At 48.9% G+C, this 26752-nt stretch overlaps 1 protein-coding gene and 1 long non-coding RNA gene across 6 annotated transcripts in view; one reads left to right on the top strand and one right to left on the bottom strand.

The window, feature by feature from the left end:
- The first annotated feature begins 7327 nt into the window (after positions 1–7327).
- LOC148222392 (uncharacterized) lies at positions 7328–11532 on the top strand. Its single transcript, XR_015806318.1, has 2 exons — positions 7328–8254; positions 8917–11532. It is a non-coding gene; the product is annotated as an uncharacterized LOC148222392 (long non-coding RNA).
- Positions 10445–26752, bottom strand: part of PLEKHG4 (pleckstrin homology and RhoGEF domain containing G4) — an 85241-nt gene continuing 68933 nt past the window's right edge. Inside the window, exons 14-24 of one of the 5 annotated variants that reach the window (XM_014880711.2) lie at positions 20980–21923; positions 18857–19106; positions 18207–18296; positions 17704–17928; positions 16636–16806; positions 15939–16155; positions 15228–15344; positions 14870–15136; positions 14076–14272; positions 13456–13531; positions 10445–12315 (exon numbers count right to left, since the gene is read on the bottom strand). In XM_014880711.2, coding sequence (XP_014736197.2) covers positions 13490–13531; positions 14076–14272; positions 14870–15136; positions 15228–15344; positions 15939–16155; positions 16636–16806; positions 17704–17928; positions 18207–18296; positions 18857–19106; positions 20980–21923 — 2520 coding nt within the window. In that variant the 3' untranslated portion in view covers positions 10445–12315; positions 13456–13489. Of the gene's footprint in view, positions 14273–14869; positions 15137–15227; positions 15345–15938; positions 16156–16635; positions 16807–17703; positions 17929–18206; positions 18297–18856; positions 19107–20979; positions 21924–26752 lie in introns of all 5 variants that reach the window. The other 4 variants (XM_088171965.1, XM_014880712.2, XM_088171963.1 and 1 more) reach the window with 4 other exon arrangements.

Below are 26752 nucleotides of genomic sequence, written 5' to 3'. Positions count from 1 at the left end.
CTGTCCCTTAAGGCTCTTTCTGAGCATCCAAAGTTCCTCGAAAAAACTGTGGCTTGTGAAGGGAGAGGCGGGGAGACTTTAACCCTTTGCTGTCTCCATTGCCCTGTTGCACAAATGGGCTGTGGAATTTCCAGGGCTGCCCTGCATGCCTTGAGCTCTGTGGAAGTGACTCAGCCCTGTCCTTGAAGGCTTGGCAAAGGAAGATTATTTTGGGAAGAGGTGAGCAGGTCAGGCCCCACAGGACTCATCCCCTGCCTGTGTGAGGCCCTGGTTGTGGAGCACAGGAGCTCCCATGTGGGGACAGCTCTGAAGGGGAGTTGTGGGTGTTGATGTGTTTTTGATACGGGGAAATCAAGACTGGGAATCATAGAATCCTGGAAATATTTGGGTTGGAAGGTACCTTAAAGACCATCTAATTACAATTCTCATGCCATGAGCAGGGATATGAGGTTGTTCCAAGCTCTGTCCAGCCTGGCTGTGAATGTTTCCAAGGAATGGGTCATCCACACCCTCCCTGGCCAGCCTGTGCCAGGGCCTCCCCACCCTGCTGCTGAGGTGATGCCACTGCTGCTCAGGTGATGGCTCATCCAAGGCAGGGACTGCAGGATCTCCCAGGACAGCCAACTCCATCAGCTGGCCTCTGCCTGCTCTGAATCCTGAACAGCAGCAGCTTCTTCACAGCCTGTGGAGCCCCTGCATATATCAGGTAACAGCTCACAGCTGTCACAGCTCCCACGTGCTGCCACCCCCTGCATAAAGATGCTCCTCACCCACTCCAGTGCCTCTTCAAGTCCTCCACTACTTTCTCCACAGTTTACACAGAATTTTTCCCCTCCAGCCTTCTTGGCTCTCAAGGAGGCAGCTCCAGTGGATGCTGTTCCCAGCATGGAGAAGGCATCTCAGGAGAATTCGTGTCAGTAAACACCGACTGGATCTGTTGGTTGCAAAGTGCCCCAGATCAGCCTGAAAAAAATCGTGTCCTTGGAGGTGATTGGAACAACTTTCTGGGAAGAACAAGATATTGATCTGGGTCTTCATCAAAAAGGGGAATCTTACTAAATAGCAGTGTAATGATCTCCTGAGAGTTGTTGGCTCTGTGTGTGCTTGTCCAAGGCTCCCCCATTCATCCTTGCAGGACGGTCTGAATGCCCTTTAGGAACAGCATCTGCAGTGCTGTGCCTGTGACCTGCACTACAGATACATCACACAGCTCCTCAACGTGGTCGAATTCAGGTGGACACACAGGTAAGAGCAAGGAATATGGCCTTTGAACACCAGCCTTCCTGAGCAGTGGGGGCAGGAAAGCAGAGGGTCCCGGAGTGGTTGGCAGTGGAGCACAGGACTGACAAGGAGGGGCTGAGCTGGAGTGCTCAGCACTTGACCAAAACCTGAAGAAACTTCCCCAGGACCAGCAGCTCCAGCTCTTTGCCCAGTGAAGCTTGAAGTGGTGCCACAGGCTGCTGAGACAGCGGAGACCTTGAGGCAGATGCACTCTGTGTGATGAAAAGTGACACTGCCCAAACCAAAGGGCCTGCAGCCATCTCCTCATGCTAATGGCCTTCCTCTGGCCAAGCATCTGCTCTGGGCTTGGCTCCACACCAGCCCCAGACAGACAGACACTTTGCAGCCAGCCTGTAATTCCCTGGCAGCAGGGGAGCCAGCAGAGGAAGGTGTCCCAGCCAGTGTTTGTGTTGTGTGCGTTGATCCAAGCTCCAGGCACGAAGATATTTTCTCTTTCCCCCTGTCCTGGTTTTGGGCAAATTTGGGGGAAAACCTCCAGAAGGAGCCCCCAGACAGCAAACCCCACGACTCCTCCCCCCCCACCCCACCGGGTTCGGGAAGAATTTCCTCGGAGAAGAGTGGGAGAAAAAACCTGTTTATTTAACAAGCAAGACACTCCCCAGCACAGGGAAAAAAGACAACACCAGCTGACAAAAAAACTCTTTCACCGTTCTGAAGGGATGACAAACTCAGTCTCTCTGGCGAGTGGTCGCTCAGTTATCAGTCTCTGGCGCTGGGGATGACTGCTGCAGGTGACAAAGTGTAGCCTCCCGGTGTTTCTTGGGGTTCCCAGGTCCCCGTCCGTTCAGATGGTATCCAGGAGAGGGAGGGGACGGGGTGGAAGAGAAAACAGTCCAGGGAAAAAGTTGGACTGCCTAGCTGAACTAACTAATAAGCAGAAAGCAAGGGCAAAGCGAAGGAAAGAAAAAGGCAGAAGCGAGCAAGCAGGCAAGCAAGCAGGCAAGCAAGCAAGCAAGCAAGCAAGCAAGCCGAGCTAAAACCTCTCCTAAACATAGACCATGGGGGAGGTGAGCCGGCTGATAACAAGACAAAACAAAGCTTCACTCTCAGACTCAGTCCTGGAAGCACAGGACATAATACCAAACATAATCAGGACACACGATTGGAGATAGAAACACCATAACATCACCCTAGGACACCCCCTTGCCTCTTCCCCTTGGCCACTCTCTGGCCATGCTCCCTCCCGTGGTGGACAGATATGCCAGACCTTGTCCCCTGTGGTGCCCTGCCACCTCCTCTGGGTTTTAGGCAAACCCAGAATCTTTTACAAGATGATGTCCCACCTTGCCACTGAGATGCACAGCCCAGAAGGTGGTTGCAATTAATTCAGCTGTAAAATGTGTTTTCTGCCCTCAAGGTCCCTTCCCTAGAGATTTTCTAAAATCGTCTGAGGTCATGGCTAATGTGCTTCATGCTTTGACAGCAAGTTGTGTGCTGGGGATGAGGGAACTGGCTCCTCTGGGAGGTAATTTTTCTCTAGGATCAGAAGCAATTTGATCAGAAATACTGATGAGGATGAATTACTCTAGTCCTCAAGAATATAGATTTGCTCCTAAAAGAGGGAGATAGTGGATACCAATATGCCCAGGGAGATTTTACCCTTTCTGTCCCTGGGCAGGATCACCAAGAAGAGCTCATATGTTGTCCAAACATCTGCTCCCAAGGGGACATCCCTCCTTGGAGGGCACTGAGCTGGTACAGAGCACGTCCTTGGTCTTGGGCCAGGCAAAACTTCTTCCCTGTGGAGCTGTACCTGCCCTGCTTCCTCAGTACTTTTCCATTTCACTGCTAGCCTAATGGACAATGCTTTCCAAAATACACAGACAAGGTTGTAAATCGTGTTCAGACAAGATTCAGAGTGCAGCTTCTATCACCTAAACCCATGAGTCGAATTCAAACTCCTCCTGTCAGTGCCCTGAGATTTGTTTGGCCACGTGTGTTCCAGGCAGAACTTCATTGCCAGCCACGTGCTCCAGCACTGTGCTGGAATATTGATTCAGTACCCTTCTAGATGGAATCCAATTAACTAAATTACCATCTTCCCAGCATGGCATGGTTCCAGATAAAATATTATTATCCAGGACTCATCCCTGCATTTTGTTAATGTAATAACTGCGGCAGAGTTGTAAGAACACAGGGGGAGATGGAAGCAGGAAGATGCAGAGAAAGAAAACAGAAGGCAAGGTTTGGATTCACCAGATTTAAATACAACATGAGATACCATGCAAGGTAAAACTGAACATGGTCCATATTTCATGTCTGTTTTGTTCCCTGTACAGAGCAAAATTGTACAATTGCTCTGAACTCCAGAACCACCCAGAGCTGTGTGCACACAGATGTGTGATGCACCTCTTCCTAGTGGGGATGCATTTCTCATGACTGGTGCATTTCTCAGCTGGAAGAGGTATTTTGGGAGCAGTGGGGCTGCTCTCTTTAGCCATCTGCTGCAGCAGGACAGTCAGTGGATAGTAAAGAAATGGGCAATATTGTTGCAGAAAAGAGATTAAATTATAAACAGGCATTTGGGAAAGGGCACCTGCTGCAAGGATATTTTTCCAAAACTGATACACTGATTTCATCATGGAACCATAAAACGCTTGGGACTAGAAGGGATCTTAAAGATCCTTTAGTTCCAACCCCCTGCCATGGGCAGGGACAGCTTCCACTATCCCAGGCTGCTCCAAGCCCTGTCCAACCTGGCCTTGGACACTTCCAGAGATGGGGCAGCCACAGCTGCTCTGGGCAACCTGTGCCAGGGCCTCACCACTCTCACAGGGAAGAATTTCTTCCTAATACCCAACCTAATCCTGCCCTCAGTCAGTGTGAAGCCGTTCTCCCTTGTCCTGTCACTCCATGCCTTTGTCCAAAGTCTCCCTCCCTCTCTCTTGGAGCCCCTTTAGGGACTAGGAGATCCTCTAAGGTCTCCTCCTCTCTTCTCCAGGCTGATTTCCATTTATTCAAAATCACATTTTAAAACATTTGTACTTGGAGCTCTAAGCTTGTAGCCCAGAGCTCTGTATTTCAAAACTTGTATCTACAGCCAAGATTCATTTTAAGATTTCATGCAGAGCTTGCTGACAATCGTTAATAACTGATAGAAACTGTTCCAAGAGATCAACAGCATGTGCTAAGGCAGCTGGAAGCACATCAGTGGAGCTCTGTGATTGCAAAAGGCAAATCTCCTCTCTCTTGTTTTGACCTAAGGTATTTTTCTAAAAAAAAATTAAAAGGTTTCATCAGACACAGAATATTCCTGATGTGCCACTCACTGAACTGGCATTTTCAGGACTTGGTTTAGAAGTCTGTGACCAGTTCCAGCCTCATTAAGGGTACAATGTGTGATAGTGGTCACCAAAACAGCTCTCTGTTGTGTCCCAAATCCATCCACTTGCCAGCAGTGGGGGGCATACACGGCTGGAGGAATTCCAGTGGAATTCCGGGAACACACAGGTACCATGTCCTGCCATGAGAGCTGAGCTGTCCCTGCCTGTGAGCAGCCCACACCTCTGCCCTGCAGAACAGCCCTGGGCTCCTGGGGTTTAGTCAATTGTTTCACTTCCAGTCTTGGAAATAGCACTTGGCAACTCGGATATTTTTCCTAAACAACTCCTCAGAGGAACCACAGGGAGAAGGGTGGGTGAGCTTACAGGTGCTGCAGTTCTGAGGTTACACAGCAGAAAATCTCCAGAGCTGCCTGTGAGAGGCTGCACATTCTGTTTGGAGAAAAGCTTGTTTTGGTCCTTCAGCAGCCCATGCATCCATCCTATGGTGCTCTGGCTTCTCAAGAGTAACTCCACTCTTGCTGTACCATGACTCCAAGCTCCTGGAAAATGCCCACAGGGCACAGCTGGCCCTGGCACCACATGTGTGTGGTTGTTCTGTGTAAGTTCTCATGAGCCTTATAAACCACATCAGCCCTCATTTACTCGGTGCCCAGGAGGCTCTGAAGGATCCTTCCAGTTTTGTGTGGGTGTTTGATTCCTGGAGATGCTGGAAGCAGCAGCCTGATCCATCTCTTGTAGGATGGAAGCTGCTACACGGCTTCCCTAAAGCCTTTCATCCAGCTACCGAATCAGATAATCCCTTTGGGATGAGACAAGACATAAGAAAACAAACCCCAAATCCCCAGAATCACAAAGGGTCATAAATGTTACAAGAAATGAATCACTTTTGTACAGTTTCCCCCATGTCTGATAAGTCCCTCGGAGCCTTTCCAGTGGTGCTGCTGAGCCCTTGGAAGCAATGAATATCTGTGAGTGTAACGTGGTGTGAGTTTAAACAAACCCTAATGCCATTGCTTTGAAGTATTTATCTCAAACACACTTCTAAGGAAAAAAAATAGAGACATTTTCCAAGCATTCCTGCATAGGTGTGTGAAAAAAATAGCCTAAACAAGCAATAAAATCTGAAGCACACCAAGATAATCTGGACTTTTGGCAGGAAGCTCAGGTGATGTCAGGAAACAATTTTAAACAGAAAAGTTTCTATGGATTTTTTTTTTCTTAGACCTAATTGCAAACAGATTTTTGCTTTGGATTTAAACACTTCCCTGCAGCATCTGCAGTTATCCCTGCCTTATGCAAGACAGGAACAGGAGGGTATGAAGCAAAGGAGGGAAAAGCTCAGCACCCTCCTGCTCACTTTATTGCTACAGATTTAGCCTGTCTTGGGACAGTCATGCAACATCATTTTCTTGGGATTATTGCCCAGTAGATTTCAAGGTGAATTACAAAATCCAGCGAGGCTCCTGTCTGTTGAGGTCCATCCTTCTGCCCTCCTGCATCCAGCAAGGATTTCTTGCTGCACTGAGCCAGAGCTTTGGGAAGCACAGGGAGCCCAGGGCTGTTGTTTTCCCGGGAATCCGGGAGGCTGCTGGGCCAGCACGGCCAGGGGACAGCGGGTGACAAACACCGAGCTGAGTGGAATCACAAAAACTCCACAGGCACCGAGATCTGCCCGGTACCGAAGCTTGGAGCTGTCGGTGGGCTCACACTGCACGGCCTGGAGAGGACAACAGTGACAGGCATTTGATCATGCACTGCTTATTTATCAATGGGATAATAAAAATATCCTTATTTTAGGTTTTAATTTTTTTTTTTCTGAAAACATTTCCCCCTTATCCTAAAACACCATCTGGCTGCCCTTCTTTCATCATCCCTATCAGATCTGCCATCTAAAAGCATCCAACAGCTCTTCTATTTCATGTTTTTTTGCAGTCATGTCAACCAGCAGAGAACATCAGACACCAGAGACTCCAAAGCCATAAACCTGACACAAAAACCAGCCCGTGAAACACTGTCTGGAAAGCTTATTAATAAAGAAATTAAACAAATTATCTTTAAGTCAGCTGGGATTTCCAGTAGTAACAAGCAGAGATGATAATGGGTAAACCTAAGAGAATGTTCACGACATATAAACTCATCCCTGAGGTGTGACACAGCCCCAGAATTGCAGTTGTTATTGTACAGATTTATTTAGATATTAATATTTAAAGCATAAATTATAAACACATATATAATATAGATATTAACATGTGGAGTTAGCCTGTATTCATATTGATGCTCTTTTTAAAAATTCTGACCTTATCTTCAGAGGAAGCTAAAAAATATTATTTTGCAAAATAGTTTAAAATATTTTAATAATAAAATATTAATGCATATTAATAAAATATTAATAAAGTATTGATGAGCAGTCCTATATCTTTATCTAAAGCCCTCTTTAGGTTTTTTTAACTAAAAATCCCACATGATCAAATTTATTAGTTAATTTATTAGCTGTCACATTCCAGGTTTTCTTGGCTTTTTTTATTCTTTGGGTCTTGCTCATCACCTGTTTCCTGCTCTAAGAGAAATGACACAAAGAGCATCTAATTAAAGAGATCTGTCACATCAGCATTGTGTTAATTGGCTTTTAGGTAAATTGCAGCCCTGCCCCTTCCTCCAGGGTGGATGGGATGGGGATGGGGATGGGATGGGGATGGGGATGGGGATGGGGATGGGGATAGGATGGGGAGGCACAGGCCATGCCTGGGAGCAGGGGTGAGACCCCTTTGTGCGGGGGGAGCTGCTGATCCCATCAAGCAGCAGCCTGAGCTGCCTGAATTCCCTCAGGAATGTGTGGGAATACTTTCCTTGGAGGAATGGTGCCATGAGGGTTTTTTGGTGGTGCTGTCTTTCTTCCATTGTCCACGAAAATTGGATTGAGCCTCAGAAATACCAAGATTTTGCTATCCAGTTGTTTTTCTTAAATCTTTTCATCTTTCTTGCTTGAACAGTACCAGCAATAAGAAGTTGATGAGATTATCCATGAAAATTAAGTCTTGTTCCCCACATCATCTTTGATTATCAGTGCAGTCTGGAGCTGTCTCTGGAAGCTACTGATTTTTATTCTTGCATCTATTTACAGAGGATTTTTCCCCATCCCACCTTTTCCAGATATGCTTTTGACTCCCTTTTCTGTGGCCATTTATATGAGAAATAGCCTAAAAACGTTCCAGACATCAGGGTAGTCTAGAATTTACAGGTTTGTTTCTGCCCCTCAATGTTTTCTGTGTGGAGGAAGCAGAGAGCGTTGTGGGATCTGCAGAAGAAGAGTTAATTCATTTTGATGTCAGTGATTGGTATTTCTCAACTCCCAAAAGTAAAGTCACTCTGTTTCCTGAATCTCTGTTGTGGAAAGAAGCTCTTGCACAAGGTAAATCTGATAATCATAAATTATTCATTGACCAACACAGTTTTGTGTTTAAGCACCTTCATTTTTACACACAGACCTCAAAGTTTTCTTTTCTGATCTGTGTTGAATTTACTGTATCAGCATTAATTTTGCAGCTGAAGCCTTTCTTGCAGGAAAAGTGGGATTTTCTGTTCTTTTTTCATTCTTAGGTAAGATTGTTTGCAGAAGGATGTCCCAGAGTTTGTGAAAAATTTAACTTTGTATCGAACACTCCTGACAGGTATCCAAACAAATAATTCTCACATTCAACTCATCTGCCCTGATTGTGAGCACAAAAACTGTTCCAAATTTCATGCTTGACCTTCTCATAAGAGCTCATTTAATGGTTTTGTTTTTAATTAACTACAGTTAAAGAAAGCAGCTGTTGTGTTTGAGGGTAATTTTCTGCTGCCCCATCTTATTGAATGCAAATGTTTTAATCTGGAGAAAGTGGTATTGCCCTTTCTACTGCTCTGTGAGGAGGTTCAGGTGGCCTGAAAAGAAATTAATTCTAATGGGACACCACTGAATTTACTGTCATGTGCAACAGGAAAGTGACAGTTCCTCCTCTTCCCCTACTCTGTATCTGCATAAATGAAAATATTAAATGGGTATCTCTAAGGGAGATTTAATTTGATATACAGCTACAAGTACTTTAATTACAGTGTAATTTTGTCTTGTGCCAGTGAAGGGTGAGTCTGTACATCCTGGCTGGACAAAATGTCTATTTTCAAACATTAATACCTACATTTCCTCCAAGTTTTGTCTAAACTCAGAGTTTCTTCTGATTTCCAATTTTTACTTTTTTTTTTTAATTGATCGTCTCAAAAATGTTATGCTGCTTGATATTTCTGACATCAAATATTAACATTGTGCATTTAAATTTTTTTCTTTTCTTTTTAGGCAGTGTTTAAAGGTGTTCTCTCTCCAAAGGCTGGAAGACCAGCAGAACTCATTAGTGCATTACTGCATTAACAAAGGGTGAACGATCACATTTACCATGGACCTGTTGAGGTATGGCCAGGAACACATCCCACTGAATCAGAATTCTTGCATTCCCCATCCCTGGAAGTGTTCAAGGCCAGGCTGGACCAGGCTTGGAGCAACCTGATCTATTGTAAGGTGTTCCTGTCCATGGCAGGGGGTTGGAACAAGGTTTCAATTTTTAAAGCCCTTTCCAACCCAAACCAGAACACAGATTTGTGCATTGTCTGCACATTTTTAACAAAAAGGAAAATTGCACCTCTCTTCAGAATTTTGTTTGGTTTTTTTTTAGGGCAGGATCAGCAAAGTCAGATTCTGAAAAATACTCCATCTGCCCCCTCTGCTGGTGTCCCTGCTCTAAGGCTGAAAAATATTTTCCAAAACTGCAGTGGTCAGGAGGACTCAGGGAGCTTAGAGGACGCTCTCCCTTCACAGGCACAGCAATGTATTATGTTTATAGAATTTATCAATCCTAAGAAACTGAGATGGCTTAAAACACCAGTGTTCTGTGAGTATTCCACATTCCAAAAAATTAGAATTCTTGCATTCCCCATTCCTGCAAGTGTCCAAGGCCAGGCTGGACAGGGCTTGGAGTGACCTGGGCCAGTGCAAGGTGTCACTGCCCACGGCTGTGAGGTGGAATGAGGGGGCCTTTAAGGTTTCTTCCAACCCATTGCAGGATTTTGTAATTCTAACACCTGAATGGCCAAACTATGCCTGGGAATTGTGGGGAGCACAGACTGGGTAGGGCCAAGCACAATGTCCATTTCTAGCAGAGATAATGGTGTTGTTCCTAACATTCCACTGAACCCATCTACCCTCTTCAGGGGATTCCCTATGGAAAATGCCAGGATGAATTTTCCATGTGTGTCATCACTGTCACAGAGCAGAGTGGGATTCCTGCTTTTCAGTATCAGACTTTATCTACCCCAGTTAGTTAAATGGGGAAAAAAAAAAGAAAGAAGGGACAGAGAATGTCACCTGTAGAAAGTCAATAGCTGGAAAAAGTATGGAAAGTTCCAACTCTGACAAAGATTTCAGGGAAACACCTCTGTTTTAGGAGCCCATTTAATTTAGTCGCACCCTCTCAAAAATGTATTGTCTAATCTGGGATTCCTGACATGCAGCTCAGACTCTTTGGAAATCAAGGTCAGCAAAGGAAAGATTTCTAATTATGCCAATAAAACCAAACATTTTTTTCTCATTGTTTGCGTGCCAGGTATGGAAAAAATTGTTTGCGTACTTTTCAGTGTTTAAAATGACAGGCACCATCAGCCTCACCCTAACAACCTGCTGGATTTGATTTGGTCAGAGAAATGTTACTTCAACCTGTCCCCAGTACTCTGAGGGGGTATTTACACATCCCAAGGACAACTGCTCCTCTCAGTCCTGTCTCCTTCTGCAGCCCAGGTTCCCATGCTGAAATCATGACACAATGCAAATAAGATTCATATAAAGAAAATAACCTTTATTAGACAAATCAATCAAACCCTGAAAAAACGAGTGTCAGGTAAACAATACTAAAGGTTTTTCCAGCAATTTAGAAACCTTTGAAACTGAGAAATTCCAGAAGTTTCATGTTCCTCTTGTTGCATTAGTAAGTTCTCTCCCTCTTGTGACTTGAGCTACTGCTGTCTTGACAGCCCCAAACCCTTGCATTAACCCAGCAATTATCTCAAAATAGTAACTTGTAAAATATTCCCTGTATAACTGTTTCCCACACAATTTTGTACAAAGGTGTCAAACTGTATTTTCTTTGTTGTCTGAAAAAAGAACAAGGTTTAAAAACATCCAGCTTATTAAAAATAAACAAGTGTTTTATATACAGTACAGGAGTTTCCAAACTTGAAGGAACACTGTCTCCAGGGTGGCTGGGGGGTGTAGCACCCCAGTCTGCCAAGGGGAGAAAACTGCAGTTAAATAAATTACTACTCCATCTTCTTCCTCAGGCCAAATGTGGCTCTTCTCTCACACCTGCAGGAGCCTGATTTACAGCCCTGCATAAACCATAAGTAAACAGGAACTTGGCAGCCAAGTAACTACTGTTTCAAAAATGCTAATTTTTATTTTGTCCAAGAACAGAGGGAGGGTGTCACAGCCACGCAGTGACCTTGGATGTTACTCATGAAAAAGCCACCTTGGAACACAGGGCTCATTTGTTCTCCAGTTACGCTGTGTTACTTCAAACAACATGCACTTAAAGTTCAGCATTATCATCAACCCATTACACTCAAAACCTGTTGGTCTCGAATGCCAGCACCATCCAAAGCTCCTCAAACAAGCCACAACAGTGGGACTGAAGTACCAGAAGAGGGGATGAGTCAGAGGTGAAGCAAGGAGCCAGTCCCTGTCACTCCAAAACCAGGGGCACAGCCAGGACAAAGCACAATGGAGCCTGAACTAAGCCACAGGAACCTGAGCCAGCAGGGCGAGAGAGAGACTTGCACTGGGACAGCAAGGGGCAAGTGGCTAAAATTAGAGCCGGGAATGTTGGTGCCTCCTGAGCTCCACCAGACAGCTCCCTCTTCCTCACTCCTACTGACACCCCTGCTGGCTGCTCCAAAGCCCCTCTCTTGTCAGCCTCCCCACCGGCATCAGGGGAGTCTCTGCCTGGGCATCTCCCCCTTCTCCCGTGAGTGCACTGAGGATTTACAGGTGGAGCTGGCAGTCACTTAGAGCAGAGGTGGCACAGGCAGAGTGGCAGAGCTGACAGATGGCCATGAGAGAGATGAGCTCAACACCAAGGCACTGGAAGAACCATCTGAAGAAATAATTCATAACAATGGAATTGCTTTTATTAGAATGAAAGTGTTAAGCCAAGGAAATAAATTATTGCTATGATAGACATATTTAGAACATAAGGAAGGACGTTAAATCTTGAGCTTCAGGTCAATACAACCCTGAAACAGAAAGTTATACTACTTTTTTTAAATATCTCAATTTCTCTTCATGCCCTTCCAAAAACTTTATAAAATGTGCAGCTTACAGAACAAATAGTAACAGAGTCACTTGTAATAAAAATCTGTACAACTCATAGCTTTAAAAATAATACTTTTTTTTTCTTCAAACTGCTATGTTACTTATTACTTATAAATATAGGGCTAACGAGTTTTAAATGCCCAGGGTCCCATCCAACACCAAAGCTATTACACTTAGTTGACAGAAGCCTTCCTGGGACTTCGCCTCAGGCAGAGGTCAGATTTTGGGCTGTTTGAAAGAGCCTCATAATGGGCAAAAAATATCTTCATGGATGAAGACTGTCTCCTTCTGCTGGTCAGAGGCCTGAGGTCTTCAGTGAGTTTGAAATGGCAATCAAACCTGGAACACAGCACCGTGCAATGGGTTAGACCAGCTGCACTCCCGGGATGTGGTGGGATCCCACAGGTCCCTCTGTCCTGGCCAGCAGTGACTTCACAAAACACTTGAAATCCACTGTTTGTCAGAGGTAAATTTTGGTGGGGAAAGAGTATTTTAGTGGAAGAGCCTTGCAGGAGAAGCAAAGCTCTTCTCCCATGTGGAGATCTGCCTCTGTGCCTCAGGACTGCTGCTGCCCCTACCGCTTCTGTGGCCACTTCAAAATTCTCATCTGTGACCCTCCAGAAGGGGCTCAGGATCTTAAATCGGAACCTTGGCTGGTTCTGAACTCCTACACCTGTGTGGTGTCACATCTCACAGAACCAAACCTACAAGCCATTCACCACTCTGTTCCTTGACCATTCAAGCCCTAATCCTGCCTCTCTCATGCTTGTACCCCTCTGCTCCCTGTGAAAAGGGAGGCTCAGCCCTAAAGACAGAGAGGAAAAGGCTGAGCCAGGAGCAGGCTGGTTTGAGTGGGTCCTGACATTACATATGCCAGTCACGAGCAGGAGCCCGCTTGACTGCAAGTCCTGTCAGGGCTCACCCTTCCTGGATCAACTCTGACTTCCTCGCAAACAAGACATCCTCCCAAAATCACTAAATACAGGAGCAACATCTGGCAGGTCCCTCAGGACCATCAACTAGCAGGTTCCTCTGCCTGGTGAAGTACTGATTCCTTTGGAGGTTCAAAGGAAACTGTGTGATAAATCCACCTTGGGGAGAATACTGTGATTCCCCAAGGCAGTTCAGAGGGACTAAGAGCAGGATTTTGGCAAACAGCCACAAGAAGTAGATTAGTGGTTAGACAGGTGGGCAGCATTCAGAGGAAAGCAGCTCATCTGAACACTCAGGAGGTGGTCAAGCCTCTACTACCTGAACATGATTTTGGTGGTTTTGCTTTTGCAAGGCAGAAAGCATCAGAGCGTGGCTCCATGGGAGCTCCCCCTCTGTAACCAGATGAATCAGAGCCTCAGACACCAGTCAGGAATGCAGGGGGAAAACTCACAGAGGAGCTGAGGTGAGGTTCCCCTGACTCAGAGCTACTGACAAACCTGACCAGCACTCACAACTGCTGGAAAATCCCCTGCGGGGGCTACTTACAACAACTCCACTTCCTGAGGCGGGGCCGAGGGGCTCACACTATTCTTGAGGGACTTATGGTGACCTGGCCTGCTTTCTGCAGAAGAGAGAAGCCAGCGTTAGTACAGGGTTAGAGGACAACAGCATCAGGACAGGATCTAGTGGGAAGGGAAGCAGCTGAGAACTCTCAGAACACACTGACATCTCAGAGCAACAGGCTCCCACTCCTCCATCTAATCATTCCCCAAAAAAGGCCCAAACATCCCTGGAAAGGAGCTTGGCAGCATCTACAGTAGAGCTCCAGCCATTCCAAGAGGTTATATATGTACCCCAGCCCATGGCAGCATTATAGCTCCTGTTTGTGCAGCATTTCCTCATTGTGCAGCCTCCAGCACTGCAAGTCCTTTCCAGCTCATCTCCTCAGGGATCTTGGCCACCGGAGGAGTGGCTCCAGCACCAGAGGGGCTCTTGCCCACCCCAGAGGGGGCGAGTCTCTGCAAGAGAGAATGTCACTTCCCCACAGTCACCCCAAGCCCAAAAGCAGCATCTTCGGTCCCCCTGTGAGAGGCAGTGGCTTGAACTGGGGAGGCAGTTGCAGGAGCAGGCAAAGTGAAGAGAGTGTTTTGGCTGCTTGCACTTACTGCAGAAATGTACTGGCTGTTTGTGAACCTGGGCCTGCCCTCCATGGCAGAGCTGTGCTGTGAGCCTACAGGCATGTAAGGGGGTGAGCCCATGTCTTCACAGAAGCTTTCTTGTGGGACGCTGGAGACACAGCCACTGTCGGAGCCGCTGGAGCCGGTGGCTGACATGCAGTGCGATGACTCTGAGCTCTCTGTTGCTGGGGAAAGAGAGGAGGGTCACTCTGATAACCATGACTTTGAGCTGCACATAACCCGCGCCACACACATTTGATAATGTACCTGCCTGCAAAGGCACTAGCCACACAAGCCCACAGATAAGCCACACTCCTGTCTGGGCCTCTTTAAGGCCACAAATCAGTAAGACAACAAATCAACACAAGGAAGTAGATTATAATGATGCTGACGATAGGTTAAGGGCTGGCCAATGAAGTTCACACAAGGGAAGGCAAAGGGTCATGGGGCCAGGCTGGTGAGGGCAAGGGACAGAGCACCTCATACCAGAAGGGCAGTGACACAAGTTCCCAAGACCACAGCAGCACCAGTACACAGCATCAAGCCTGCCATGGGTATGGCTGCAACTCAGCAGGTACCTCATAACCCCTGCATTTGAGCTAACTTCCCTCATGGAACCTGAGACAAGAGCTGGCATGGAAGGGCAGGGCCCTCATGCCCTGGTCTGGGTAGGAAACAGGGAGTGCCATGACCCCAGCAAGCCTGGTCTGATTACACAGCACAGAACAAGGCGCAGGGAGCCCACACATCCCAGGTGCTGCAGAGCAGGGGGCTGTACGTACTCATTGAGGGCTGGCTGCTCGTCTCATGCTCCAGCTCATCTTCCTCGATGCAAGTGCCAATGTCAAAGGGGCGTCTGGGGGCCAGGACTCCTGGCAGCAGAGCCTGGTCCAGGTACATGTGGAGGTTGAGGGGCCCCAGCAGGGAGGAGGAGGAGGAAGGGGCGTAGGCAGTGGGGGTGCTGCCAGTGGAGAGCTGAGTCTGTGTCCTCTTGAAGGGGTTGGAATGGTCAAACAGAGACACTGCAATTGAGGCTCTGGTCCTGGCACCTGCCAGAAAACATACAAAAAAACCAAAACCCTGAGAAACAGTCCTGCCTTACTCACATGGATCAAGGGGGAAGGCACTGCTGGCACCTACCTCTGCCTTTCATGATGTAATCAATAGCACGGTCATTAATAGCTGCTTCACTGGGTTTGATATCCAGGAAGGGCTTGTTACCCACACCCATGGAGACCATCTCCTGCATACGGATTTCTGGAGAGGAAGAGACCCACAGCCACATTATTAGACCCAACTCTTCCCACAGGCATTATTCAGCCACAGGTTAAAGCACTCCCGGGCTGGGCTGTTTCTGAACTGCTGAGATTAGATCTCTTCTCCCCCTGCTCCCCTCCCCAGCACTGTGGAGCCTACAGGAACAAGCAATCATGCCCTACTCCAGCCAAGTAGCTCAGTGCCATGCCACCTACTAGAGTCCGGCCAAGCGGGAAGCCTGTGGGGGACAGGAGGGACTTGGTCAGCATGATTCAGTAGTGAGCTCCAGTAGTGGCCTAGATCACAGGGAGACCACAAGTCTTTCAGGAGCACAGCCTGTGCTCACAGGACAGGGAACCCTCAGCATGGATCTTCTGTTTCTCTCATGGGGAACAGGTGGGCGTCTAGAGTCATACAGAGCTTGGACCAGTCGAGTTCCCTGGGGATGAGGGGCAGGGAAGGGACATGCCCAGCCAAGCCCAGCACATGCTCCTGAGGCTGCATGCTGGCACACAGCTGCTTGCTGCACAGAGTTGCCTGGTAACAGGATCCAAACCTACTCAGGACAGCATGAGCTGAACAGGGCTCCCGCACCTTTTGAGGCACAGAAGGAATTCCAGGAAGGAATCACACCTTTATTGCGGGCTGCCTGCTGCCACAGGATCTTGGCAATGTCACTGGTCCAGGCCTGCTTAGTCTCAGCTGAACTGGCCTGGAGGATGTAGGTGTCGCTGGACTTCCGCCTTCGGAACCAGATCTCAAAGCGCAGGCCGCTGTCTCCAGAGTTCTCAGTCAGACCAATGTCTGCAGTCTGTGAGCAAGAGGAAAAGCAAAGCATAAACCAGACTGCACCAGCAGCAAAAGGAGTAAACTGCTTGAACTTCGTGCTAGAGCTATCCCCAGCTTGGCAGATCTAGCAAGAAGGAGCCTGAGGGTCTGGAAAGCAGCAGGTATGTCCTGGACACAGCTGAGCACAGATAGCTTAGGCAATTCCCAGTGCTTCATCCAGAATTAGCACCACTTCCCTGCCACGTACACACTTGCCTTTCCTCCATACTCCATGACCCTCAGAAAATGCTAGAACCCCACATCTCAGCACAGAGAAGGCCTTGGCATCAAGTAAAATATTCTCTTCTGGCTTCACCGCATGGTCTAGAGGAAGCTTAGAAGTGGTGGGAGTAGCTCTTCTGCTGAAGGTGCTCCTGCTTCCCATTTCAGAGGCATGTCATGCCATGGGGAAAACAGCCATGGACACCTCCCACACAAGAGGGAGCTGCAGGACTGCCCTTACCTTGAAGGAGCGCTTGTAGATATACACATCAAAGCCACCCTCGATCCTCTTGGGCTTGCTGAAGAGAATGAGGTCCTCAAAGAGGAAGACATGTCGCTGGCACTTCCTGCGGCCCAGCCAGATGGTGAACTCGTCCTGCCGCACCAGCTGCCCCTGCTCCTTCAGGTTTACCTGGACACAGAGCACATCCTCGTAAGATTCCACCAGCATGACCCAGGCAGCCCTAGGCCTGCACTTGGAGAACACGGTCCCATATGGCTGTAGCCCAGGTGGTGAAGAAGTGGCAGCTACCTGACATCTCAAGAGGGCTCTTGAAGATGTCGGGCTGCATGACATTGCTGGGGACCACATCAGGCTGAAACAACTGGCTCTAAGTTCAGGTTATAGCTGGACCTTTCTCCTAGGCATAACCCACAGATGTCTGTCACCCTGTGCAAATCTGTGACAAACCTCTGGAGTGCCAACTGCAGGCAGCAGCCAGAGCTTTCTCTTGGGGAGGAAATGAGTTCCATCCACTGCCAGGAGCCTATCTGGGTCAGAAGGACAGCTCTTCAGTTCTTCCTTACCCAGACTGATCCTATTCCACCCTGAACCCTGCAGTTTCTCCTTCTGCACTTTGCATACCTCTCTAAGTCCCACCTAGAAGATTCTGCCCTACCCCTGGTATCAGCATCAGTTTGAATTCCTTCTTGCAATCTGCTTGATCCTCTTTTCACCAGCTCAAGAGATGAAAGGTCCAAAGCAGCCTGCAGGATGCCATCTGCAAGGGCTGCCAGGCTGCCTCCCATCACTGGTAAGCATCAGGGAGCATGTTTATGACAAGCAGCTCACCCAGCTAAGGTAGCAGCACTCAGGCTGTCTGTCCTAGGAAATCAAGGAAACCTCCAGGCCCCACTGTTCAATTGCCCCATGCCTCAGCAGTCCTGCTATGCTGTACTGGCAAACAGCACTCTGATCAATGAGGGAACCTGAGGGGAGGCTCACTGTACAATCCAAACACCTCAAATCTAGAGAAGGGGAGTAAGTGTGGCTCTGTTCCCCCGGGCAGGGGGAGGCACTGGAACGTACGTCACAGTCACGGATGGCATCCATGGCCAGCAGGTCATTTCCATGCCGGAGCTGAAACTTCACCATCTCCTCAGCAGCACGGAGATAGCCCAGCTCCTGCTCCTGTGCCTCGCTGCACTCCTTGATCAGGTCCTTCAGGAGCAGGGCATATTTGCTCATCCGCTGGATGGGTTTCAGCAGGTAGGAGGCCAGGTCCATCTTATCCCCCAGCTGCACCTGCTTGAACTGAGAAATACAGCAGAGTGAAGGCAGCAGCTTCCCAAGGAGCACCCTGTGCCCCCAGGGAAGCACTGACACCTCTTGACTGGGGTACTCAGGGAAAATTGGTAGTCAGGGTTCCTTTCCCAAACCCTCGCTTCACCTCTGCCCTGTCCCTTCCATACAGCTATGCAGAGAGTTGTGCCATGGAAGCAGAGCCTGCCTTAGGCAGGTACGTTAGCTTGGCTTAAACAGATCAGTGACCAAACACACTGAACAATCCTGATACAGACAGTGGAACTTACCTTGAAGAAAGTATTCCCATGGCTGGCCAGCAGTGAGTCTGACTTCGGCTTGTTCTTGCTATACAGTGCGTACATTCCAAACTGGTCTTTCTGCAGAAGAGATCCAGCCTCATGTGAGACCCATGCACCCAGAACATGGTGATAGCCACGACCTTGGTAGGTTACTCTAGTACTTCTGCTACTCCCAGGCTGCACAAGAGCTCCTCTGATATCAGGAATAACTTTGTTTCAAGGCCATTAGGAGCCAGGGAATGTTCTTGTCTTCCTACTCCTAGAGTAGCTAGGACTTTTTGATTCATTGTTCTGCTACCCCTAGCCCCTTCCACGCCCCAATAGTTACTTGGTATCATTCACAACAAATAGCAACAAAATGCAAGGGGCAGCTAAGACCTGTGTCCCTGTGCTTCTGCCCAGCAGCCCTTTTCACCCAGAGCTGCTCTGCACTTCTCTGCTCACTCTAGTTATTCCCACTGACACCACAGACAGAAAATAGGTAAGGGATGTCCCTGAAGAAACAGATGGACTTCAAGGAGCACACATTTCACTTCCCTGGCAGTGTCTCTTGGTAGCAAAGCACAACAGGAAAGGCACAGAAACCAAGCTCACGTGTGGAAGAGCCCGACCCCGGGGACAAGGTGCTGATGCCTTACGTGTCGCAGGAAGCAGTGGCTGACCCTCAGTGGGTGGTTGCAGCAGCTCTCAAGCTCTCGAAGGAAGTATTGGCTGTGGAAGTCATAGAGCTTCTCCAGGTTTCCAAAAATGACGCTGCGCTTCCCGCGCAGGTCCTGGGGGAGGTCGAGGCGCTCCATTTCAGGGAAGTAGCTGTCGATGATGTAGCGAAGCGACCGCACGTACTCCCGCTCCGTGGTTACCATCTCATCGATGATGTGCCGCAGTTTGCTGCAACAGAAAACGCTCAGCCTTGAAGGGACCCAGGCTGCAGCAGGGCTACAGCAGCCAGAATGTCTGCAAAGCACTGGATTATCCCTACAGAAGCTCTCTCTGACACCCAGCATGGAAATGAGATGATCCTTAGCACAGTCCAAGCTCAGATACACAACTGTTTATGATAGCTCTGACCCTGAGCACTGACAGGACTCAAGGGAACAGCATGAAGCTGTGTCAGGGGAAGTTTAGGCTGAAGATATTAGGAAAAAGCCCTTCACTCAGAGAGAAGATGGTGTGGCACTGGAACAGGCTCCCCAGGGAAGCGGTCATGGCACCAAGCCTGTCAGAGCTCAAGAAGCACTTGGACAAGACCCTCAAGCTTTGGGTGTGATTCTTGGAGTAGTCCAATGCAGTCAGAAGTTGGATCATTTATCCTTTTGGGTTTCCCTTTCAGCTTGGAATACTCTGAGGTTCTAAGGATTCAGGAAGGAAGTGCCCAAGGCTGGCTGTGATCCTGACCCCAGCTCAGCAGGACACGCACCCCTGGGCCCATCCAGCCCCTGCTCTGGACACAACGGGCTGCTCTGCAGACGGCTGCTCCCCTGAAACAACAGTGACAGGAGAAGTCACAGTAACTCCTGTGAGGAGTTGGCCTGATGACTGGAGACTGTGGGAAGCAATGTCAACCCTGGGAGAACAATTGCTCTAGACCTAGGTGCTATTTGACTTGTCCTAGCTAAAGTGAGAGAGTAAAACTGAAGTGTCCTAACACTTGATCAGTGAGCAGCAGTTCCAGGAGCTGCTCTCACGTATCTCAGTGGATGCCTCCTAGGTACTCGAGGTTTCCACTGTGAGGCAGTGTAGCACCAAACATAACTCCTGCAATGTGTCCCTGCCTCCCTTGCCTCTCAGCTTTTCCTCAAGTCAACTCCTCTGGCTGTTCAGAGAACAGAGCAGTGGGACTGTCTCAGCACCCATGGACACAGGAGGCCTATTGCACTGCTCCCTTGAGAAGCAAAGTGGTCACCCTGCTATCTGCTGGTGCACATTCCCTGCCACAAGCTTTTCTGGGTATCCCAGGGATATCAGAGCTCCCTTCCAGAAGATTTCACTGTCCCCAGCTATTTCACTCAAGAGTAGTAACTGTGGTCCCCCAGCATCCAGCACCCTTTTCTCATCTGTGCCATTAATTTTTCAATCTTTTCTAGTGAGAGCAACTGAAACGTCTTCCTGGACACCCCTTGTCAAGAACAGCTCATATCCCTGGGTTCTCCAAAGCATAGGCACATACTGTACTAGGACAACAAAACTGAGATTTTTAAGGACAGAGAAGGAAAACATTAAAAGCATAAATGCCAGCTGTTGGACACCCACGGATTTCAGCCCCAAAGCACAAAGACAAGCACCTCACCTCTTACCTGTGAAGCTGCTGTCACAAGGTGCTGGAAGTGCCTCCCTACCAGTCTGGGTACAGCACTCCCAAAAGCATGGAGGACAATGCTCTGTACTTCTGCTCCCCCACTGCCCCTGTACCCCTGGCTTTGTTAAGTCCCTGAATACTGTTTCTGTAATCCCTCATCCTCCAATGCTAGCAATGTTCAAAGACTCCCTCTCCTGTCTGGGAACTGAACTTTCCCCTGCTAGAGGAATCATACTGAGAGGGATGAGACATAAATCCCATTTCTCACTCTCCCCATCACGGAAGGTGCCAGATTATGTGGGGATATCCCTGTGGGTTTGCTCAGCACCACACACACATATGCAGGGAAGCTGGAGCTACATCTCCATCTATCAAAGTAACCAGCACTACAGAGCTCCTCTAATCTTTGCTGGCTGCCTTTTCACCACCCTGACAAATAGAACACCAAATGTCACAGCCACTTACCTGCCCCAGCTCTTGGCTTCTGACCCAGAGAGGCAGCCCCTCTGTCCCTCCAGCAGGCAGTCTGCAGCCCAGTTGCTCACAGCTGGCTGCCGCAGAGCGAACGTCCTGTCCACCAGCTCGGTGCTGCTCACCTCCAGCCCCTTGATGAAGACACCAGTGTTGCCATATCTGGCTGGCTCACTCCTCTGGCAGCTTGACCACAGGCTCTCACCACAAGGTAGGTCAAAGCTTTGGGCCTTCCGAAGGACCCTCCTGGGAGGCAGCTTCCCAGGGACTGGAGTGGATGTAGAAGACTGTTTCACCTCTGGGGTTTCTAATATGCTCTCCAGGTTCGGCTTTTCTTCAGGCAGCGTTGGAGACGTACAAGCCCTGCTGGTGAAAGAAATTCTGCTTGAGTGAGGACCAGGGCTTAGAGCAGCTTGGCAGACAAATACTTCCCCAGCATTGAAATCACCAGGGCAGCTCAGAGAGGGCGAGGGAACTTTCTCCTTAGTCCACTCCAGAGAGCTGTTGGTTCTGTTGTAGCCATGGGATGTGCTCTGAGTCCTGTCCCAGTGGGACCTGGAGGTGGCCCCCTCAGAGTGTCTCCGGTGGGACAGAGTGCCAGTCTCGCTGCCAGCCTGGGGCTGCTCCCCGACAGCTGGGTTGCGCTCTGACAGCAGAGACTTCCTTGTTCTCAACGCTGCTTCGAGTTTCTTTTCAAACACCAGCTTGGTCTCCTGGCATTTAGACCATGCAAACTTCCACTGCTTGAGCCCCTTGTCACTCTTCAGCTCACAGGCCAGTTCCTTCATCTCCTGGAAGCGGGCAGCACTGATGTCCGGGTGCTGCCCCTTGTAACTCTCCAGGCACTTGATCACATCTGTACAGTGCTCGGCAGAGCTGCAGTCCTCCATGCTGATACAGGCAAGGTGTCGCATCCCTTCCAAGGCCCACTCATATGCCTGCAGAGGGAGAACAAAAAGCAACAGCCAGTCAGAGAGACTCAGTGAGGAATAACCCTAATTCGGTGCCTGAAGACAAGAGAAAGGATCAGTGTCTGGCCACCAGAGTTCCTTGAGTGTGGAGAGTGTGGGGGGGCGGCTATTGTCAATGGGGCTTAACAATTCAGCAAGACAAACAGCCCCTTATGCAAAGGGCTTCAGCTGTGCTGGCTTCTCTGCCACAGCCCCACCTCCCTGCCAGGACCCTGTGAGCTGGCTCCCACACTGCTGGGCATGTTTGTCCTCTCCAGGCAGGGGGGCCCAGGGAAAGCTGCCACTAAGACTGCAGGAATTCACACCTCAGTGTGGCCCTGCTCAGGATAAAACCTGGAACTCTCCCTCCACCTTCGCCCAGTGGCGAGCTTTCACCACTGTCAAGCAGGACAAGGTCAAGGGGCACCAGTAAGCTGCAGGCAATGGGACAGCTCCAACAGCTGCTCCCTACACCGTTTTCCTGGAGCTCATAGCACACAGAAGCCACAGCTGGGCTCTGTGGATCACCCCAAATGCTCAGACCCATCCTTGCAGCAAGGAGGAATCTGAGACCATGCAACTTGTGCATCTTCTGTGCCTGCTTGCAGCTTGTGTGGTGTGCTGTGTTCTGCCTGCTTGCCACTGCACTACATGCTTGTGCTGGTTAATCAAATACTGAGCTCAGCACTTTATTTCTAATACTCCAGGAATGCTGGAAGCAGCTTCACGGGGCTTAACTCTAGCAGTGGTGCATATGCTGGCCTTGCTAAAACAGTTCTGCTATATCAGTCAACCAAGAGAAGTGGGACAAAATGTGGTCTAGTGGGACAAATACAAGGTAAGAGTGAGTGTCTTATCACCATGGAAAGAATGGGGCTCAGCATCAAGATCTGTCATTGATCAAAAGCAGAAGAAAGACAAACATCTGACTTAGGCTCAGAAGCCACCATTTTCTCTATAAAGCAGAGATGGCAAGATTTAATGATAGAGTAATTAAGATGTGACCAGCTGCTGTAGGCCTGACCAGGGAACTTTGACACTCCTCAGTGATATACAGGGTTATTTGTCAAAATCAGACACATAAGGTGGGGAAAACACCCTGGACAGGACTGCCTGCATCTTCTGCCAACTGCCCAACATCAGGAGATGTGCAGAAACACCGCTGGCTGCCCTGAAGTGAGCCAGACCATCTCTAGCACTGTCAGGCCCTGTGTACCTGCACAGAAACAACACTCATGCTTAGTGCCAGGAACAAAGTGACTGGCTTTTACATTTTCCATTTCCTGAGCAGCCTCACTGTAGCAACCTTCACTCAGAAAGCTTAAATCACTTTTATAGTTTTACACATTAAGAAAATCCACCCAAGCTTTATGCAAGCAGACATTGCATCCCAATCAGGGACATGGGGGTCAAACAGATCGGGTGCTAGGCTCACTCCCTGTTGGTGACAGAGACAGGTAGGGCAGAAGGTATTTCATTCACGTGATGCTCAGTCCCTGGATGGGGACGGCTGTGACAGCCAAACGCTGCTGTTTGTAGGAGAGCTGAATGCAAGCACAGCCTGCAGTCTGAGCAGAGTCACTCTGGGGACAGATTCCACAGGAGCTCCCACAGCCATCCACATTCTCTTTTGAGCTGCAGCTGCACGGCGTGCGTGCAGCCAGCCCCATTACTATGCGGAGCAAGGAGCTGCTTCTGAAACACCAGCAGCTGCTCAGGGAAAACGCTTCTCAGCACCACACAACTACAGCACAGGACAATCCAAAGAGCAGCAGCTCCCTTTCCTCTCATCACTCTGCCTAGAGCAGCAACAGGCCCCTGATCTGTCTCTCTCTTGATCCAGGCTTTATGCTCTAGGCTTGCCCACTGCTGGTGACCAGGAGGGGTGTGCAGAGGCAGAGGACCTGTCAGATTCTGGTGGGAATCCACATTTATTCTCAATGCAGAGGTTCTTCTATTCCCTGGAGGTGGAAGCATTTCAAGGCAAAGTGAATCCCCAACTGCAGCAGAGCCCAGCAGATCTGCACAGCAGTGACAGATGGCCTATTCTGCTGTGGAGTTTTGAGCTGCCCCCTCCAGCTGTACACAAACCAACACCAGCCCCCTACTGCTCTGCCCAGAGCAAGGGCTGGCCATCCGTCTGGGCTAAGAAAGGGTACATCTCACCTCTCTGGCTGTGGAGGTCAATGGGTGATCCTCACTGAAGGCTGCATCCTGGCTGCCTTTTGCTCAGTGATGGGAAAAGCTGAGTTCAAAAGGCACACGGGGCTGTCAGAAAGGATGCTGAGAGCAATGAGCAGGAGAGGGACATCCAGCAGGCCTGCCTGGACTTTACAATAACCAGTCAGGAAGGCAGATGCCCTGTTAAGGTCTTATCTAAGGCTGGGGTACTCACTTCCACATACAGATGAGAGAAAGAGAAAAGAAACTTCTTTTATTTCTTGGAAACTCTGCAGATCTGCCATGCCACTACTGTGAGAAGGCATCAGGGCTGTAAAGCACACAGGGCAGCCCCACCACCTCTCATCTTCATATGGTCTCTGCTCTTGGCAAGGACTCCAGGGCTACCCAGAAATGACAGAAACGACTCTCAGTCTCGATGGCACTTCCTTCCATCACCAGTGCTGGTCACAGGCCAGCAAATAGCTCAGCTTTGTTCCCTGTACAATGGAGCAGCCCTCCACATCCTGCAGCTTTGCTTGGTAACATGCTAAGTGACCACCAAGGCTTTCTCCAGTCACATCATCCGCTTCAATTGCCTCTTTTTGCACACAAATGGCAATTCTCTCCAGGGACCAAGTGTGTCCGAATCCTCATGTAGGCAGGAGTATTGCTGTCATATGTACCCCGAGTAAAGCTCCAAATAACAGACAAGCCAGGATATGGCCCTCTGGAGGAGGGGCTTTTGGGGAGCAGACAGCCCTACAGCTTCCCTGCAGAGCTGCAAGAGCTGCTCAGGTAAAAGGAGGCACCTGTGCAGAGAGAAGCTGAAATCTTGCAAACCATGTCTGGAACCAGGCAGGAAGGAGCCTGTACCTCAGCTTTTGATCTTTACAGGCAAGTTGTTACTGAAACTCTCAATTACAGGATTAAAGACAAATGTGCTTCCTGCATACGCAGGACTGACCTATCCTGAATAGGCATCAGTAACAGGTTGGTCCTGCCAGGCTGCCTGAGAGAGGCTTGGGCTCTCAGGGACCTGCCATGCTGTAAGGAAAAGCCAGGGACTTCACTGGATTATGGTGCAACCCTCAAGCCCATCATCCTCTGCTGATGTCTGATCATTTCACCATGGACAAGGCCTGCAGCACATCGAGGACAGGAGCTCCTGGAGTCTGTCAGGTTTGGCACCACTCAATTACCATCTGCAAACACAGGCCCAGAGAAGCTGTTCAGCCTTGGCTCAGGGCACACTGCCAGCACTGAAAGCCTTCCAGGGTTCTGGATCCTCACCTGAGCCACCACTCAGAAATTATACCTCCCCAACCCAAATCTATCACAAACCCATCAGATTCCTTGCATACTCAAGGTTAAGTGACATCTAAGACATCTTCTGGGTAGCCAAAACAGGGAGCAGACAGTGTGCATTTCAGACATATCCCAGAAGGGGCAGTTTCAGGGGGCCTGCCTCTGTCCAAACTCCTTTCCCCCTTCCTGTGGGAAGATGATGATTGTAACTGCATTTTTCATGACAAAAAAGAAACTGAGTGTCTGAATTGGCAGAGGTAGACAGATCAACTTTCTGTACAAGAAAAATGCACCTGGGTGGGTGACTAACTCTGCTGTGAGAAGGTTTCCTTCAGAATCTCAAGTGACTGCACAGTTCAACTGAGATGGGGTGATAAAAAGTCAAGACTGGCCCTGGTGGGAGCAACAATAAAGGCAGGGATGGAATCATGCTTGTGGGTGTGATGACTGAAGCACAGCAACAAGACAGACCAAGTTTCTCCCTCTTCTGTGGCGATGTCCCAGGACTAGAAACCCCCATCTCCCATGCTCTCTACAGCTCAGAGAGGGGGAAGCAGCATCACAGCTGAGAACACTACCAAGGACAGCAAAAAACCCCCAACATAATCAAACAAGTCCTGATCCAGCTTGGTGCAGCTCCTGTATGCGGGCTGTGCTCCACTCTGCTGTTTCTCAGTGAGACACAACTGACTGTAGGTCTCTGTGGCAAGAAACAACTGCATAGCCCCCCCATTTAACCAAACCTCCTCTCACCACCACTGTGCTCATTTTAAGTGCCCTTAACTTCAGCTGTAAACTTTAAGAGCAAAATGAGGCAGCAAAGGAGACAAAACTGGTGCAGCCAGAAAAATTAAAAGCATCACAGGTACTGCTGTGAACTAAACAAAGCACTTCCCAACAGCTGTGCAGGGTGTCACACAAGCACTGTGTCCTGCAGCTGCCCTGCTCTGCTGGCCACCCACAGCCTTGGTACTGAACCCTGCAGAGCTCAGACACCGATTGCAGCACTCCCAGCACAGGAGTAAAGAGTGACAGGGATTCACCAGAACACCACTCCAAAGTAAATGCAGCTCTCTTGCAAGAAAATGCTACTGTCATTACAGACACTCATTTGGGCTTATTCCCTCTAGAGTCCAACACGGTTTTAGGCTGATTTGAGAAGGCTGACTCCTGCTCACAACACTGGTGAGTCCCTTGTCACAGGCTGCTGCATGCACAGTGTTAGCAGGGACTCATGGCTGGAGACTGCTTTATATGCTGACAGTTCAGAAGGTCCATGATTAAAAAGTTATTTTACATCAAAATATATTGAAAGCAAAATTACCCAGGCTTACCTTACCACAAGAACA

This window comes from Sturnus vulgaris, chromosome 12, assembly GCF_052056855.1.
Source record: "Sturnus vulgaris isolate bStuVul1 chromosome 12, bStuVul1.hap1, whole genome shotgun sequence".
Lineage (NCBI taxonomy): Eukaryota > Metazoa > Chordata > Aves > Passeriformes > Sturnidae > Sturnus > Sturnus vulgaris.
This window is presented reverse-complemented; position numbering and strand designations above follow the sequence as displayed.